At 53.5% G+C, this 19,385-nt stretch overlaps 2 protein-coding genes across 3 annotated transcripts in view; one reads left to right on the top strand and one right to left on the bottom strand.

Annotated features, from left to right (window-relative positions):
- COBL (cordon-bleu WH2 repeat protein) overlaps positions 1-19,385 on the top strand; it is a 482,604-nt gene that overhangs the window by 55,767 nt on the left and 407,452 nt on the right. The gene's annotated exons all lie outside the window — the stretch shown is intronic.
- Positions 7,927-9,994, bottom strand: LOC146079587 (uncharacterized). The gene is made up of 3 exons (XM_083186301.1): positions 9,422-9,994; positions 8,861-8,929; positions 7,927-8,568 (listed from the first exon to the last, which is right to left on the bottom strand). Exons 1-3 carry the CDS (start codon positions 9,720-9,722, stop codon positions 8,375-8,377), a joined length of 564 nt encoding a protein of 187 aa, XP_083042427.1. The 5' UTR covers positions 9,723-9,994; the 3' UTR covers positions 7,927-8,374.

Below are 19,385 nucleotides of genomic sequence, written 5' to 3'. Positions count from 1 at the left end.
ATACGCTTAGTATAATTCATCTTTATCTCTTATATATTTAGCCAGATCTGTCACTCAACCCCTGTGGAGAACGTTCCTGTGTAAAACAGTTTCACTTTCATGTGTATGACGTTCCTGTGTAAAACAGTTTCACTTTCATGTGTATGACGTTCCACCCCCTTGACATCACCTCCCCCCGCCCAGCCAGGGCTACAGTACACGCCCACCATCCACCATTACTCCACAGCCACCATCCACCATTACTCCTGCACATCCCTACCCTCTGCCAGGACCCCCGCGACCCCCCTCCCGCGATTCGCGGGACCCCCCGCGATTTGCGCCCCCCCCCCGCGACCCCCCCTCCCGCGATCCGCGGGCCCCCCCGCGACCCCCCCTCCCGCGAATCGCGGGACCCCCGCGCCCCCCCCCTCCCGCGAATCGCGGGACCCCCGCGCCCCCCCCTCCCGCGAATCGCGGGACCCCCGTGACCCCCCTCCCGCGATTCGCGGGACCCCGCGACCCCCCCTCCCGCGATTCGCGGGACCCCCGCGACCCCCCCTCCCGCGATTCGCGGGACCCCCGCGACCCCCCCCTCCCGCAATTCGCGGGACCCCCGCGACCCCCCCTCCCGCGATTTGATGGACCCCCGCACCCCCCCTCCCGCCATTCGCGGGACCCCCGCTTTCCACCCTCCCGCGAGTCGCGGGACCCCCGCGACCCCCCCTCCCGTGGTTCGCGGGACCCCCGCGAACCCCCCCTCCCGCGATTCGCGGGACCCCCGCGACCACCCCGGTATCCGGACTATTGTTAGACAGCACTTACATCGACAGCCATTACATCGACACCATTAGTTCGACAGCTCAATAGGTCAACATGGTTTTAGGTCGACATACCATTAGGTCGACATGTCATTATGTCGACAGCTCATTAGGTCAACAGCTCATTAGGTCGACAAGTTTTTAGGTCGACACTGCCATTAGGTCGACAGTGTCTATGTCGACAGTCAAAAGGTCGACATGGGTTTTTTCACTGTTTATTGAGCCGACATGTGCCGACAGGCGGTATTTCATGCCCTACTATCCACTAGGGCGTGGTGGGAGAATAAAATAGTGTGCCGAGCGCAGCGAGGCACCGTGCCCGAAGCATAGCGAGCGGCTGCGGTACACTTCAAACTGTGTCCATGTCGACTGTGTCGACATTTCGGCCAAAAAAAACAGTGAAAAAACCCATGTCGACCTTTTGACTGGCGACATAGACTCTGTCGACCTAATGGCAGTGTCGACCTAAAAACATGTCGACCTAATGAGCTGTCGACCTAATGAGCTGTCGACCTAATGAGCTGTCGACATAATGACATGTCGACCTAATGGTATGTCGACCTAAAACCATGTCGACCTATTGAGCTGTCGAACTAATGGTGTCGATGTAATGGCTGTCGATGTAAGTGCTGTCTAATATCCGTCCCAGACCCGACCACCCCCTCCCGCGATTCGCTGGACCTCCGCAACCACCCCCTCCCGCGAAACGCGGGACCCCCGCGACCCTCCCGCAAATCGTGGGACCCCAGCGACCCCTCCCTCCCGCGAGCCCCCTCCCGCGATTCGCAGGACCCCTGCATCCTCCCCTCCCGCGATTCGCCGGACCCCTGCGACCCCCCCTCCCGGCATTAAAAGGGCCCCCCGCGACCCCCCCTCCCGCGATTTACGGCACCCCCCCCCCTACTGTGATTTGCGACCCCCCTCCCGCAATTCGCGCCGCCCCCTCCCGCGATTCCAGAACCCCCCGTAGCGCCCCCCTCCCGCGATTTGCGGGCCCCCTCGGCACTTCTCGCGATTTGCGACCGCCCCCTAATTCACACATTCGGGGACCCCACCTCCCGCGATTCATGCCCCCCTCACGCAATTCACGGCACCCCCCCACACACCCCTTCCTGCGATTCGCAACCCCCCACGACCCCCCCTCCCCCGATTCATGACCCCTCCCGTGATTCACGGACCCCCGCACCACCCCCCCTTGACTCACGGCACCCCACGCGCCCCTCCCGCAATTCACGGACCTCCGCAACCCCCCTCCCGCAATTCACTAACCCCGACAACCCCCCTCCCGCAATTTGCGGACCCCCCTTCCCACGATTCAAGCCCCCCCGCGCCCCTGTCCACGATTTGCGGACCCCCGCCCCCTCCCGCTAACCGCGGATCCCCACACACCACCCCCCCTCCCGCAATTTGCAGACCCCCCAGACCCCCTTCCGGCAATTCCACCCCCCAGCGGATCACCGCGGCCCCTGCTCCCGCGTTTCACGTACCCCCGTGACAATGGGGGATCCTGTACCACCACAAGCAGGTACCGCCCCTAGGTGGGAAATCCGGCCCTGGCTGCCGCACTGCAGGTTTCCCCACTGCCCTCTGCACCAGCGCCACAACTTTTATCAATGTCTTGCCCACATACCACTATTATACAGCCTCCTGCTCTCATGCACGCTCACTCCCTCCCAGTGGGAGTAGACGCTCACCCACTGCCGGGAGCTGCATACTGTCCCCCACCCTCCTCCAGTTCTAGGGATGCCCATCGACCATCAATGATTTTCAAATAATCGATGGTTTATGGCCGATGTTGAATACTTTTGCCATCAATGTGGGAGGACACTGCCCTGCCTCCTGTTCTCCTGCCCCGTAACTTCCGCCAGTGGAGACCCGCTCACCCTGTGTTGCCCACATTCCCCTATCATGCTTTACCGCCCAGCCTCCTGCTCTCATGCACCCTAACTCCCACCCAGTCGGAGGAGACACTGACTCCTGTATTTCTGTGCTGCCACGCTGGACCCTCACCCACTGGCAGAAGCTGCACAGTGTCCACCACCCTCTTTAGTCCCCCGTATGCCCACACACCCCTATCACTACCCAGCTTCCTGCTCTCCTGAACCGTAACTTCCACCACTGGGTAATCGCTGACGCTGTGTTGCCCACATACCCCTATCATGCCTCATATCCCAGCCTCCTGCTCTCATGCACCCTAACTCCCACCCAGTAGGAGGAGACACTGACTCAGGGCCACCGTCCGGTACTCCTGTGCTGCCACGCTGGACCCTCACCCACTGCCAGAAGCTGCAATACAGGGCATCTTTCATACAATTCTAACCATATTTCTCACAATACAAATGTTCACAAATTAAGGGGCGTAGCCCCTTACGCCGGTGTGAAGAGCGCCCGTAGGGCGCGATGAATCACCTAGTATATTATAAAAGGCTAAAGGACCACACACACTGAGTGATTTTGAGCTGAAAGCCACTCAAACTTGGTGAGCAGTAAAGCATACACCCTCATCATTGCCAGGAAAGCCGTTCATCTGCTGGTATAACCAGTGGCTTTATGGATGGCTTTGCATAGTGCTACGCTATGCAAAGCAATCAGCTTCCGCTGACAGTGCAGAGCAGGGGGCTTTCCCCCCCAGCGATGACAGCAATCATCACTGTCCATACACGCTGGGCAAAATCGCCCAGTGTGTATGGACCTAAACACTGATTCTCACCACCATTGAATGATTTTTTCAGTCTGTGCTGTCTGTGCTTAACTCTGACACTTCCACAACTCTGTGTCAAGGTGCCCGAACCAGTAAATTTGTTTTTTTTTAAGTGGCAATCATTTACACCAAAGATTTCTTACCAAATCTCTCACTTTCCGAATCTCTCATCCTATTCAATTTCACCCCCTATCTCTTAACATTTAGGATTGTAGAATCTGGCAATGAGGCATGGCTGTGACTGTCTGGGGGAGTGACTATGCCAGCAGGGGTGTGGCAATGCCGCCACTGAGTTATAATAATTTATTTTCTTAAATTTGCTGTATTACCGTAAGCCAGTGGTTCCCAAATTGTGTGCCGTGGCTCCCTGGGGTGCCTCGGGACACTAGCAGGGGTGCCCACGGTTGGTGGTTCAGGACCAAGTCAAATGATTTATTGTTAATTATTTATAGGCAGAAGCAGTGCTTGTGACTGGCAGTCATAAAATTTGTGTACAAACAGAAGCAAATCCTGCCCTTTACCACATAACTGACCATAAGAATTGCATATTAACCCAATCTACTTAATATATTTATTCTGCCTTTTTTTTGGCCTAGGCGTGCCGTTAAAATATTCTGATATTCTAGGGTGCCTTGATTCAAAAAAGATTGGGAACCCCTGCCGTAAGCATTGGGTGCCTCCAGCATCTGTAGCTAGGGGGATACCTCCTAAGCCCCCTCGGTGTGGCCTGATCAAAACCCCTGAAAATCATTCAACCACTTCCAAGACATTTCAGCAGAACAGACAAGTATGTCATAGAAGTTTATTGTTGCTTATTAAGCAAAAGTACTGGCAGCCACTACATTTACCTTTATCCCTTTCTTCTATAATAACATGAGATTTAAGCCATGCACTTTATTTTAAGCATAGGACTTTAAAATCTGACTTGTGGCCTTTACTGATTTACTTCGGACACTGCTGTGCTGAGTTGTGTGATTTAACAGATCTAATAATATACACATATATATTTTTAAAGTAAAATCCATAAATAACAAGTCTTCAAATTAACAAGACATGTGCTTGCATGTGTGTCTGACATCATTTTACATAGCATCATATTGCATGTCTACGTGTGTCTGATCTTAGATCCAAAACACACACATCACAGTATACTTTATTTAAATGCCGTGATGTGAAAGAGGATATTGTTAGGATACGTTTACTTTAATACCTTACATTGTAGCAAACTCTAGTGTTGTATGTAATAACTGAATATATTAATACTTCTGTTCGTGTGCACCCTTTATGTATCATTGGCAAAGAACATACTAATAATTCTGTAATAAAATACAGATTTTCCAGTGAGCAGCTGAGAGTGAAAGACAAAATGCCACTTTATTTCCTTCATGCAAATGAGACACATTCACGTTTCAATAGTGTGCTGCATTTTTCTTGAGTCTATTTCTGCTCATCATGTTGCTTACAAACAAAAGTCCCTTTGTCTTGGGGCAGTGAAGCTGGATTAATAGATATTCTATGGCCTAGTTATAAACAATCACATAAGCAACCATACAAAAAGTAACTATTGATTCTACAACTTTTATTGTGCAATAGTCTAATTATTACCATTTACTTAATGGCTATTTTGCAGAAACATGTTAGGGGAGGGGCTTGCAGCCACAAGGAGTTAAGGCGCCTATACACGTTACAATTATTGTATACAATATTTTATACAATATCACATCTCATCGAATCTCGGTTTTTGCTAAAGGGCACACTGTACTCTGTACTACTTTTTCAGATCAAACTGATATTATCGGCTCTCCCTCTTGTACAGCAGCAGAAGGAAGAACCAGATAGCCAGTAGATGAGCAGAACATTATGGGCAGAGGCACAAGAATATCCGGATATATAAGAGACAGCATGGGCCTAAAGCTGGGTACACACTTCATGATGGGACATGACCCAATGGCGTGCTGGCATTGGCAAGTGCATAAACACATACCGATTCCTGGGAACACATACATATATACTGTATATATACATATACAACCCAGAGTTTGCCTAAAAGTTCTACTACTTTGAAGCTGGCTGCCTTACTTGTTTTTATACTTGCAGCCAGCAGTAGTACTGGAGAAGTCACACAGAGGTCACTGCCTCCACACAGTCGACTTCACTCCATATGCTCGGCGCTGTGCTATCAGGGTTAATGTCCCTCCTCATACACAGTCACAGCCTGTGAGCCCAGCCAGTGTGACTGAGCCGCAGGCAGCCTTACTGGACAGCTGAGCCATCACTCGGGTGCCCTGTACTGCTACAGGCCACTGGTGGCGGCTCAGCTGTCAGTCAGCACTGTGGGGGACGGGGAGGGAGCACGGAGCCAGAGCACAATGCTGGCTTACAGTTATTCACCGGCACTGCACCCCGCTAGTCCAGTGATGTGTCAGACTGCGCCCAGCTCAGCAGCATCATTACAGCGGCACCTACCGCAGACCCTAATGACGCTGGCTCCTCCAAGCCATGGCGGGGTCTGCGGGTCCATAGTTACGCCACTGAAACTATCCCTGCATAATGCTATACACACATTGCTGACAGGAGAAACTGAGGTCAGGTCGGTCACCTACTCATAGTTATCCCTTCACTAAATCCTAGTTGTTTTTTTTTACCTACAGTATGATTAAGCGTTAGCAAAACGTATGTTAGGGGAGGCAGGAACGGATCACTATGAGTAGGTGACCTTTACATATGACAGCTAGCTGAATGCAAATGTATGTTTATTTTCTTAACAAATGGTAAGTAGCTCACTTAATAGGGTGCATTAAGTGCCGTAATTCGCACATTTTATGCGATAACTCACACTTTCTAACTTGCCGGTTTTAATTCGCATTTTTATCGCATCCAAATGTTTTCCCATACAAAGGTATACAAATCGCTTATTTATTGGGATGCGCAAAAGGAATTCGCATTTTTAAAGTGTCTAAAAATCACCAATGTTTCAGACCAGGTCTGAGGGGCAAATTGACCCAGAAGCAACTTTGGTCAAGTGCAGAAATGGTTAATTTTCACACAGGTGTCCTCATTTTACTCATAAACTCCCCTACATATACCCCAACATCATTAAGGACACCTGTGAGGGTTTGAGAGATGGAGATTGTGCAGAGTGGTGTGGAGTTGGCTCTTTGTGATTTTGTCCGTTTGGAGGAGTTGCGCAGGAGAAAGGAGAAAGCTGTGCACCAGATCCAGGTACCCCGAGTACTGCGTGCTTCACGTAGGTATCGTGCTAGGCTGTACCTGGACTTCGTCTCTGATCAACAGGTTGTGGGGCTGTTTCGGCTGAACCGCAATAACCTGTTGAACTTATATGAGCAGGTGAGAGATGATTTGGACCCTTATGGGGGTGCCAACTATGTAGTGAGTGGGCTGCAGAAATTAATGTGTGCCCTCTACTTTTTGGCCACAGTCTCCACTCAGTCTGTGACGTCATGGTCGTTGGGGGTCTCACAAGCCACTTTCTCTAAACATTTCACTCAAGTGTTACTTGCTTTCAAGAAGTTGTGGTGCACATATATCAGATTCCCACGTTGTGAATCCGAGTGGCAGGACCTTAAGGTGGCTTTCTATCGGCTCTCAGCATTCCCAACCGTGCTGGGAGCTATAGATTGCACCCACATGGGGCTTCGGGCACTGCATGTGAGGGGACACGTCTACGTCACACGGCGTGGGCATCACTCTCTGAACGTGCAGGTGGTATGTGATGCCAACCTGAAAATCCGTAGTGTAGTTGCAGGCTACCCAGGGAACTGCCATGACGCCTATATTCTGCGGCACTCATCCCTCTGGGATCGATTCCTGGACCACCAAATGCCAGAGGGCTGGCTACTTGGTAAGTACATTTCAATATATAGAACTGTTTTGGCCATTATGTATAGTGCTACAATGTGTTAGTTTACATACTAAACAATTGTTACACTCCTGTGTAGTGTCCCAATAGTGTGTAAACTGTACCCACAACTCTATGAAATCTTCATTACCTTTTTAAAGGTGCAGTCAGTCTGCCTAAAATATGTCTCTGCTTGTTTTTAAACCAGTAATTATCAACAGTAAGTGTACCCTGTACTATAGTGCCAGGTGCTATTTCTCAGGTAATTGCATGTGTAAACTAACCATGTACCTTTGGTGTAAGTGTGTTTACATACCATAAAGCATTTCCCATACATTATCACCAATATTTAGGGGAGTAGTCAGAGGCCAATGGCAGAAGCTGCGTCACCTGAGGTATCCCTTGCTGATTACATGCTGGTAAGTACATTATTACAATGCTGAATGCCATTTGAAGTAATTACCAAACCCACAATTTTTAATCACCTCCCTAACTGCACATAACCATAGTGCCTTACACCATTTCAGTTTTAAGAAATATATATTAGGATATAATAAACTACAGACACATTTGAATGTAAAATAACGTCTTTACTCATGTAAGGAAAATAAATAGGCTCCTTTTACTGGGCCATACATTTCTGCCCCCCAAAAAACTGCATCATACAAATGTACAAGAAAAACAATATACATGTTCAACTTAGTCATTTTTTAGATGCTTGTGAACGTGCACATCCCCTTTTGCCCCTGACCCCAGCCCATTCCCTGGTTCGCACACTCCGATGTGGGGGTGGAGTGGGTGATCCATTAACTGGTGTGCTGAACACACTACTAATAGTGGATGTAGCTGTCCCTAATAAATGTAACTCAAGATGATTTAACTGACCCTACATGGCAATCAAGGCATTGGTCTGTGCTGATATACAGTAGCTTGTGTTTGGCCATGTACACTTTCAGTTAAGCTGCCAATATTATTATCTGTTTGCTTTTAAATGTGTGTAATGACTGTGCAACCTGTTCAGGGGTGGTTGGTGTGTTGGGGTGATTTGGGTGGGGTTTTGCGGGGAGTCACCACAGTTGTTGGCCTTTCAGTCACTGATGTGGCACTGGTTTCTTCATCAGGTAAAACGAGTCCACGGGCTGGAGTATGATATCCATATCTGTGTCCCATCATTTGCACTGATTCTGTGGGTTGCTGCAGTAGCTGTGATCCTGGGTAAACAAACACATGGGTAAGTATTCCACCATAATAGTGCAGTATGTGTCCTTTTGCTTTAAATGTGTGTTGTGGGTTATGCCACATAACAATGGGTACTGTTCAGTTACACATGTACCCCTGGACTTTATTTAATGCTTAGAGTGCTAATAACAGTGATGGGTGTTTCACATTACATTCATTTCCGTTGGTATGTAGTGGCAGGAGAGGAATGTAATGTAGGCTATTGTGGATGTTACATGGGTGTGTGTACTGTAGGTGTAATGGTGTCACATTCATTTTGCTTACCTGCAGGCTCTGCATCAGGACCAATGCGTCTGGATCGTTGTGGTGCGTGAGCACTTCGCCCTTGCTTATCTGCAAACAAAATGGTGGACAGGCGTTACAGACCTTGCATGGACAGCATTTATTACCAGCATGCATGATGTTTTCTCCTTTCACCCCCTGTGACACACATGGGTCATGGGGACCAATTACTTATGGATATTATTTTGCAATCTTTTATATATTATTAAAACAAATCTACAAAAATGTTTTTGTCTCCAAAATGCCTGGATTAATGCAGTATGGAGGCGTTTTAGCTTTGAGAACATGACAAGTATGTTTGGGAGCAGAGCCATTTAAAACTGTAACATAATATGATATACATTTGTCCCAAACCAGCAGTTATGGAACTACATGGCCCAGCATCAGCAAAAATTTCTATCTGTGACCATGACTTTTACCTAAGTTCACCTGGCTGGGATATGTAGTTCCACAGCAGCACTATTGTTATGCTAACATTAAAAGAGAGCATTAGTTAAAAAACATTGCAATGTATGATGTACATGAAAATGTGTGAACACTTACCAGCTTGGGGTGGCGTTGGTGGCCTATCTGTGTCCGCCACATGGAGCCCAGGAAGAACCTCTAGTGGGATGATACGCTTCAGTTTTCTCTCGAAGGAGGTGTAAAGGCCCCCATACACTATGCGATTTTCGGCCGATTTCACCCGATTTCGGCCCTTTGGGCCGATAAATCGGATGAAATCGGACAAAAATCGCATGTGTTTGACATCTGATCTGATCTGATGCGCGTTCACGAGCGCATCAGATCGGATCAGGGCGTCGGACCTGCTGCATATCAGATATATCGGAATCTGACCCATCATGGGCACATCGTGGGTGCTTTTTAGCACCCACGATGCTTCAGATCCGATATATCTGTGTGTACCTGTTCGGCGCTTCCACAGTAGCTACATCCGGAACACACGTCACCGGAGGGGGCAGGCGCAATGGGGGAGAAAAGCCAGTGACAGGGGTAGAGGAGACAGCAGCAGCGTCCGTCCCACATTCAAGAGCCAGTGACAGAGGAGGGAAGACCCAAATATGGTTGTGGGCAGAACTGTCAGCGCGAGCATCACTGCCCGACTCCCCCTCTCCCCTGATCCTGGGTGTCATGGTAACACTAGCCAGCTTTGCCCCATCCTGCTGCAGTTTTCCGCCTGTGCAGCAGAAGCCCGACTCCCCTACCTCTCCCCTTCTGCTGGGTGTTATGTTCAGCTCCGGCAGCAGCCCGAAGCCAGCCCCTCCCCCCCTCCCCCGTCCTGCTGCAGTTTATTTTCAGCCTGTGCTGCAGAGACCTAGTCTCCCCGTACATCTCCCCTGCTGCTGTGGGCAGCAGGGCCCCCTCCTCCCTCCTCTTCCAAGCTTCCCTTCTTCGTGCTGCAGGAGTTTGTCAGTCCCGGCAGAAGTGAGCATACTGTTTACTGGGGGAGGGTGAGTGTTCTGTGTAGGGATGGCCATCGGCTATCGATGTTTCCAAAACATCGATGGTCGGGACAAACATCGATGGTCGGGACAAACATCGATGGTCAGGACCTAGTGCCCGAAGTTTTGGACATCGATAGTCGAGAGCCAAATAGTATGATGCCATCGATGGATGGCATCCGATTTCGCTATATATATATATATATATATATATATATATATATCTCTTATATATTTAGCCAGATCTGTCACTCAACCCCTGTGGAGAACGTTCCTGTGTAAAACAGTTTCACTTTCATGTGTATGACGTTCCTGTGTAAAACAGTTTCACTTTCATGTGTATGACGTTCCACCCCCTTGACATCACCTCCCCCCGCCCAGCCAGGGCTACAGTACACGCCCACCATCCACCATTACTCCACAGCCACCATCCACCATTACTCCTGCACATCCCTACCCTCTGCCAGGACCCCCGCGACCCCCCTCCCGCGATTCGCGGGACCCCCCGCGATTTGCGCCCCCCCCCCGCGACCCCCCCTCCCGCGATCCGCGGGCCCCCCCGCGACCCCCCTCCCCGCGAATCGCGGGGACCCCCGCGCCCCCCCCTCCCGCGAATCGCGGGACCCCCGCGCCCCCCCCTCCCGCGAATCGCGGGACCCCCGTGACCCCCCTCCCGCGATTCGCGGGACCCCGCGACCCCCCCTCCCGCGATTCGCGGGACCCCCGCGACCCCCCCTCCCGCGATTCGCGGGACCCCCGCGACCCCCCCTCCCGCAATTCGCGGGACCCCCGCGACCCCCCCTCCCGCGATTTGATGGACCCCCGCACCCCCCCTCCCGCCATTCGCGGGACCCCCGCTTTCCACCCTCCCGCGAGTCGCGGGACCCCCGCGACCCCCCCTCCCGTGGTTCGCGGGACCCCCGCGAACCCCCCCTCCCGCGATTCGCGGGACCCCCGCGACCACCCCGGTATCCGGACTATTGTTAGACAGCACTTACATCGACAGCCATTACATCGACACCATTAGTTCGACAGCTCAATAGGTCAACATGGTTTTAGGTCGACATACCATTAGGTCGACATGTCATTATGTCGACAGCTCATTAGGTCAACAGCTCATTAGGTCGACAAGTTTTTAGGTCGACACTGCCATTAGGTCGACAGTGTCTATGTCGACAGTCAAAAGGTCGACATGGGTTTTTTCACTGTTTATTGAGCCGACATGTGCCGACAGGCGGTATTTCATGCCCTACTATCCACTAGGGCGTGGTGGGAGAATAAAATAGTGTGCCGAGCGCAGCGAGGCACCGTGCCCGAAGCATAGCGAGCGGCTGCGGTACACTTCAAACTGTGTCCATGTCGACTGTGTCGACATTTCGGCCAAAAAAAACAGTGAAAAAACCCATGTCGACCTTTTGACTGGCGACATAGACTCTGTCGACCTAATGGCAGTGTCGACCTAAAAACATGTCGACCTAATGAGCTGTCGACCTAATGAGCTGTCGACCTAATGAGCTGTCGACATAATGACATGTCGACCTAATGGTATGTCGACCTAAAACCATGTCGACCTATTGAGCTGTCGAACGAATGGTGTCGATGTAATGGCTGTCGATGTAAGTGCTGTCTAATATCCGTCCCAGACCCGACCACCCCCTCCCGCGATTCGCTGGACCTCCGCAACCACCCCCTCCCGCGAAACGCGGGACCCCCGCGACCCTCCCGCAAATCGTGGGACCCCAGCGACCCCTCCCTCCCGCGAGCCCCCTCCCGCGATTCGCAGGACCCCTGCATCCTCCCCTCCCGCGATTCGCCGGACCCCTGCGACCCCCCCTCCCGGCATTAAAAGGGCCCCCCGCGACCCCCCCTCCCGCGATTTACGGCACCCCCCCCCCCTACTGTGATTTGCGACCCCCCTCCCGCAATTCGCGCCGCCCCCTCCCGCGATTCCAGAACCCCCCGTAGCGCCCCCCTCCCGCGGTTTGCGGGCCCCCTCGGCACTTCTCGCGATTTGCGACCGCCCCCTAATTCACACATTCGGGGACCCCACCTCCCGCGATTCATGCCCCCCTCACGCAATTCACGGCACCCCCCCACACACCCCTTCCTGCGATTCGCAACCCCCCACGACCCCCCCTCCCCCGATTCATGACCCCTCCCGTGATTCACGGACCCCCGCACCACCCCCCCTTGACTCACGGCACCCCACGCGCCCCTCCCGCAATTCACGGACCTCCGCAACCCCCCTCCCGCAATTCACTAACCCCGACAACCCCCCTCCCGCAATTTGCGGACCCCCCTTCCCACGATTCAAGCCCCCCCGCGCCCCTGTCCACGATTTGCGGACCCCCGCCCCCTCCCGCTAACCGCGGATCCCCACACACCACCCCCCCTCCCGCAATTTGCAGACCCCCCAGACCCCCTTCCGGCAATTCCACCCCCCAGCGGATCACCGCGGCCCCTGCTCCCGCGTTTCACGTACCCCCGTGACAATGGGGGATCCTGTACCACCACAAGCAGGTACCGCCCCTAGGTGGGAAATCCGGCCCTGGCTGCCGCACTGCAGGTTTCCCCACTGCCCTCTGCACCAGCGCCACAACTTTTATCAATGTCTTGCCCACATACCACTATTATACAGCCTCCTGCTCTCATGCACGCTCACTCCCTCCCAGTGGGAGTAGACGCTCACCCACTGCCGGGAGCTGCATACTGTCCCCCACCCTCCTCCAGTTCTAGGGATGCCCATCGACCATCAATGATTTTCAAATAATCGATGGTTTATGGCCGATGTTGAATACTTTTGCCATCAATGTGGGAGGACACTGCCCTGCCTCCTGTTCTCCTGCCCCGTAACTTCCGCCAGTGGAGACCCGCTCACCCTGTGTTGCCCACATTCCCCTATCATGCTTTACCGCCCAGCCTCCTGCTCTCATGCACCCTAACTCCCACCCAGTCGGAGGAGACACTGACTCCTGTATTTCTGTGCTGCCACGCTGGACCCTCACCCACTGGCAGAAGCTGCACAGTGTCCACCACCCTCTTTAGTCCCCCGTATGCCCACACACCCCTATCACTACCCAGCTTCCTGCTCTCCTGAACCGTAACTTCCACCACTGGGTAATCGCTGACGCTGTGTTGCCCACATACCCCTATCATGCCTCATATCCCAGCCTCCTGCTCTCATGCACCCTAACTCCCACCCAGTAGGAGGAGACACTGACTCAGGGCCACCGTCCGGTACTCCTGTGCTGCCACGCTGGACCCTCACCCACTGCCAGAAGCTGCAATACAGGGCATCTTTCATACAATTCTAACCATATTTCTCACAATACAAATGTTCACAAATTAAGGGGCGTAGCCCCTTACGCCGGTGTGAAGAGCGCCCGTAGGGCGCGATGAATCACCTAGTATATATATATATATATATATATATATATATATATATATATAAATATTTTTTTTTTTTTACCCACCACGGCATAGTGGGAGCCGGGAGTCTTACGCATGCGCAGAGGAGGAAGAATGTGCCCGGCCGGGAGGTGCGAGCATGTGTGACAGAACTAACCTGACGTGCTGGATAATAATATTTCTTCTGCGCATGCGCGCGCAGCACACGCACCCATCCCGGGTACATGCACGGCGCGCGCATGCGCAGAAGAAACATTATTATTAATTGCATCAGGTATAGCTCTATTGCGCATGCGTGCACATCCTGGCGGCGGCGGCGGCGGCCACCCGTTCTTCCTCTGCGCATGTGCAAGTACACAAGAGTGCCTCACTAGTTACAAAGCAGAGTGTGCAGAAAGTTAAAAGGGCCCCTGCTTTATATAGCACTGTTCAGGCCACTCCCTAGGGCCATCCCATCAGATAAATCTCATGGCACATCCAATTTGCTTCAGATAAATCACAAGTGATTTATCACGCGATAAATCACATGTGATAAATCACATGTGATTTATCTGACGCAAATTGGATGTAAAAAATGGCACATCAAGTGTCAAATTTTATGTAGGCCTCCTGGAAAGCTGCCAGGGAAGTTCAAGGGAAATCAGATGCAATTTCACAGGTCAGATAAATCTCATAGTGTATGGGGGCCTTAAGACACGGGTTTGGGGCTTCCTCCTCCAGTACGGATGGCCTCTTTGACCTAGGTGGCCATTTTGGTTTTAAGTTGCCTCTTTATGTCGTTAAATCTCTTGACATTTCTCACTGTCCTTTTGTGGCTGCTTACTGCGTTCACGGCCCCTGTAATAAAGTCCCACATGGCCTTCTTCCGCTGCGCAGTGGACCTGTTATTATGTTTGCCCAGCAGCCGGTCATATACAGGGACTATAGCACAGACTAGTGCAGCATTTTCCTAATATGAGAACCACACCTTACGGCCACTTTTGGTACAACCACTTTTTGAATCCTCCTCCACCTCCTCTGCGCCCATGTCCCCCTCCTCCTTCAGGGCAGTCTCACCCTCCTCCTCCTCACCTCCATCTTCATCCACCTCAGGCCAGTCAGCATCAGACATGTGGGGAGGGTGTGGAATATGGTCCCGACAGTCATTAGCCCGACGTCGGGATCTCAGACAGCATAGCGAGCGCAACAAAGCTCCTTGCGCTCACCACGCTATGGGCGCGGTGGCGAGCCACCTATTCTATTCTCCCTCTATGGGGGTCGTGGACCCACACGAGGGAGAATAGCCGGTGGCCATCAGGTCCCCGAGTGTCTGGGTTTTGACTGTCGGGATCCCGACGTCGGGGTAATGACTGTCGGGATCCCGACTGTCGGGAAACTGTCCGGTAACCATGTTTGCCTCCTGCTGCTCCTCCTCGGACTGTGTGCTGAACAGGTCCTGTGTGAGTGGATGAGATGGGGATGCATGAGGGTCCTCCACCTCCTCCTGCTGTGCCTGCTCCTCTAGGGTCCGGGCTGGGCCAGGCCTTGCTGTGGCCATGCTGCCTGGCACACTGTTGCCTCTCCCTCTCAATGTGCTGCCTCTCAGCATGCCTCTGCTGCCTCTCCCCCTGGCTCCTCTGGCGCTGCTGCTGCCTGTGAGTGGGCCACTGCTCCCTCTGCCACCTGCACTGACTGCCACTCCTCTACCAAACATCACTCCTCTCCTCTCCATGCTCCTTACTACCTTTCAAAGGTCAAAATGGCGCCTGGGTGTGATGCATATTGTAGGGGACTTAGGTGGCCCAATAGGTTTGGGGGTTATTTGGCATGTGGAGGCAGTATTGTAATTCGCATTCCGGCTGGTCCTAAAGTCGCACATGACCGGTGGGGAAAATCGCACATTTATAAATCATAAATTCGCATCACATCGCACCACATCGCATCTCTTCGCACTTTATCTCGCTTTTTTGGGAGCATTTTCGCATCCCATTAAATAATCGGTTTTGAAGGAAAAAATGTGATTTAAAAAGTGCAATAAGGTGCGATTTCAAAATTTTACTAAAAATCGCATTCCATTAAATGTCACCATAAGTCTAAAAAAATACCCACGGTACTTGTGTATTATCTGGGCGCCAGATTTTTTCATTGGGCCAATAAAATCGCGTCAATCGCATCGCTTGCAACCAAATCGCATCGCATGCAAAGCGATCGACGCAATTTTTCCATAGGAATCAATGTTAAATGGTCCCAAATGGTCCCTGAGACCATTAGGGTCAATGTGAAATGCCCCCCAGGCCCTCCCATTGTTTGTATGCCCCCTCATTGTTAACGCCACCCCACCATCAACGCCAACCCAAAGCGTGGCGAGCGCAGCAAGCCAGCGAGGGGGGAGCGGCGGTATGCGCCCACCGAACTTTTCATACCCCCACTATCCACGTCGGCGTGGAGTTCATTATATATAGTGTGGCGAGCGCAGCGAGCCACCGAGCCTGAAGCGTGGCGAGCGCAGCGAGCCCTGCGAGGGAACGCGCATTACTTCACTAGTATTATGCGTCCGCTCGCCACACTATATGAATTCAACTTCACACCGACGTGGATAGTGGGGGTATGAAAAGGTCGGAGGACGCTTACTGGTGTTGGTGTGGGCGTTACGTATAAGCAGCACTACTACTGTCAGAAACTGGTGCGGGTGTTATGTATTGTCGGCAACTGGTGTGGGTGTTACGTATAAGCAGCGCTACTACTGTCAGCAACTGGTGTGGGCATTATGTATAAGTTGTGATACTACTACTGTCGGCAACTGACAGTATAAGTATAAGTTGCGCTGCTACTGTTGGTAACTGTGTGCGTTTTATCTCTTATATATTTAGCCAGATCTGTCACTCAACCCCTGTGGAGAACGTTCCTGTGTAAAACAGTTTCACTTTCATGTGTATGACGTTCCTGTGTAAAACAGTTTCACTTTCATGTGTATGACGTTCCACCCCCTTGACATCACCTCCCCCCGCCCAGCCAGGGCTACAGTACACGCCCACCATCCACCATTACTCCACAGCCACCATCCACCATTACTCCTGCACATCCCTACCCTCTGCCAGGACCCCCGCGACCCCCCTCCCGCGATTCGCGGGACCCCCCGCGATTTGCGCCCCCCCCCCGCGACCCCCCCTCCCGCGATCCGCGGGCCCCCCCGCGACCCCCCCTCCCGCGAATCGCGGGACCCCCGCGCCCCCCCCCTCCCGCGAATCGCGGGACCCCCGCGCCCCCCCCTCCCGCGAATCGCGGGACCCCCGTGACCCCCCTCCCGCGATTCGCGGGACCCCGCGACCCCCCCTCCCGCGATTCGCGGGACCCCCGCGACCCCCCCTCCCGCGATTCGCGGGACCCCCGCGACCCCCCCCTCCCGCAATTCGCGGGACCCCCGCGACCCCCCCTCCCGCGATTTGATGGACCCCCGCACCCCCCCTCCCGCCATTCGCGGGACCCCCGCTTTCCACCCTCCCGCGAGTCGCGGGACCCCCGCGACCCCCCCTCCCGTGGTTCGCGGGACCCCCGCGAACCCCCCCTCCCGCGATTCGCGGGACCCCCGCGACCACCCCGGTATCCGGACTATTGTTAGACAGCACTTACATCGACAGCCATTACATCGACACCATTAGTTCGACAGCTCAATAGGTCAACATGGTTTTAGGTCGACATACCATTAGGTCGACATGTCATTATGTCGACAGCTCATTAGGTCAACAGCTCATTAGGTCGACAAGTTTTTAGGTCGACACTGCCATTAGGTCGACAGTGTCTATGTCGACAGTCAAAAGGTCGACATGGGTTTTTTCACTGTTTATTGAGCCGACATGTGCCGACAGGCGGTATTTCATGCCCTACTATCCACTAGGGCGTGGTGGGAGAATAAAATAGTGTGCCGAGCGCAGCGAGGCACCGTGCCCGAAGCATAGCGAGCGGCTGCGGTACACTTCAAACTGTGTCCATGTCGACTGTGTCGACATTTCGGCCAAAAAAAACAGTGAAAAAACCCATGTCGACCTTTTGACTGGCGACATAGACTCTGTCGACCTAATGGCAGTGTCGACCTAAAAACATGTCGACCTAATGAGCTGTCGACCTAATGAGCTGTCGACCTAATGAGCTGTCGACATAATGACATGTCGACCTAATGGTATGTCGACCTAAAACCATGTCGACCTATTGAGCTGTCGAACTAATGGTGTCGATGTAATGGCTGTCGATGTAAGTGCTGTCTAATATCCGTCCCAGACCCGACCACCCCCTCCCGCGATTCGCTGGACCTCCGCAACCACCCCCTCCCGCGAAACGCGGGACCCCCGCGACCCTCCCGCAAATCGTGGGACCCCAGCGACCCCTCCCTCCCGCGAGCCCCCTCCCGCGATTCGCAGGACCCCTGCATCCTCCCCTCCCGCGATTCGCCGGACCCCTGCGACCCCCCCTCCCGGCATTAAAAGGGCCCCCCGCGACCCCCCCTCCCGCGATTTACGGCACCCCCCCCCCTACTGTGATTTGCGACCCCCCTCCCGCAATTCGCGCCGCCCCCTCCCGCGATTCCAGAACCCCCCGTAGCGCCCCCCTCCCGCGATTTGCGGGCCCCCTCGGCACTTCTCGCGATTTGCGACCGCCCCCTAATTCACACATTCGGGGACCCCACCTCCCGCGATTCATGCCCCCCTCACGCAATTCACGGCACCCCCCCACACACCCCTTCCTGCGATTCGCAACCCCCCACGACCCCCCCTCCCCCGATTCATGACCCCTCCCGTGATTCACGGACCCCCGCACCACCCCCCCTTGACTCACGGCACCCCACGCGCCCCTCCCGCAATTCACGGACCTCCGCAACCCCCCTCCCGCAATTCACTAACCCCGACAACCCCCCTCCCGCAATTTGCGGACCCCCCTTCCCACGATTCAAGCCCCCCCGCGCCCCTGTCCACGATTTGCGGACCCCCGCCCCCTCCCGCTAACCGCGGATCCCCACACACCACCCCCCCTCCCGCAATTTGCAGACCCCCCAGACCCCCTTCCGGCAATTCCACCCCCCAGCGGATCACCGCGGCCCCTGCTCCCGCGTTTCACGTACCCCCGTGACAATGGGGGATCCTGTACCACCACAAGCAGGTACCGCCCCTAGGTGGGAAATCCGGCCCTGGCTGCCGCACTGCAGGTTTCCCCACTGCCCTCTGCACCAGCGCCACAACTTTTATCAATGTCTTGCCCACATACCACTATTATACAGCCTCCTGCTCTCATGCACGCTCACTCCCTCCCAGTGGGAGTAGACGCTCACCCACTGCCGGGAGCTGCATACTGTCCCCCACCCTCCTCCAGTTCTAGGGATGCCCATCGACCATCAATGATTTTCAAATAATCGATGGTTTATGGCCGATGTTGAATACTTTTGCCATCAATGTGGGAGGACACTGCCCTGCCTCCTGTTCTCCTGCCCCGTAACTTCCGCCAGTGGAGACCCGCTCACCCTGTGTTGCCCACATTCCCCTATCATGCTTTACCGCCCAGCCTCCTGCTCTCATGCACCCTAACTCCCACCCAGTCGGAGGAGACACTGACTCCTGTATTTCTGTGCTGCCACGCTGGACCCTCACCCACTGGCAGAAGCTGCACAGTGTCCACCACCCTCTTTAGTC

The sequence above is a fragment of the Crinia signifera genome, chromosome 5 (assembly GCF_055691185.1).
Source record: "Crinia signifera chromosome 5, ASM5569118v1, whole genome shotgun sequence".
Lineage (NCBI taxonomy): Eukaryota > Metazoa > Chordata > Amphibia > Anura > Myobatrachidae > Crinia > Crinia signifera.
The sequence above is the reverse complement of the archived record's forward strand: the minus strand, read 5'-3'. Positions and strand labels throughout refer to the sequence as shown.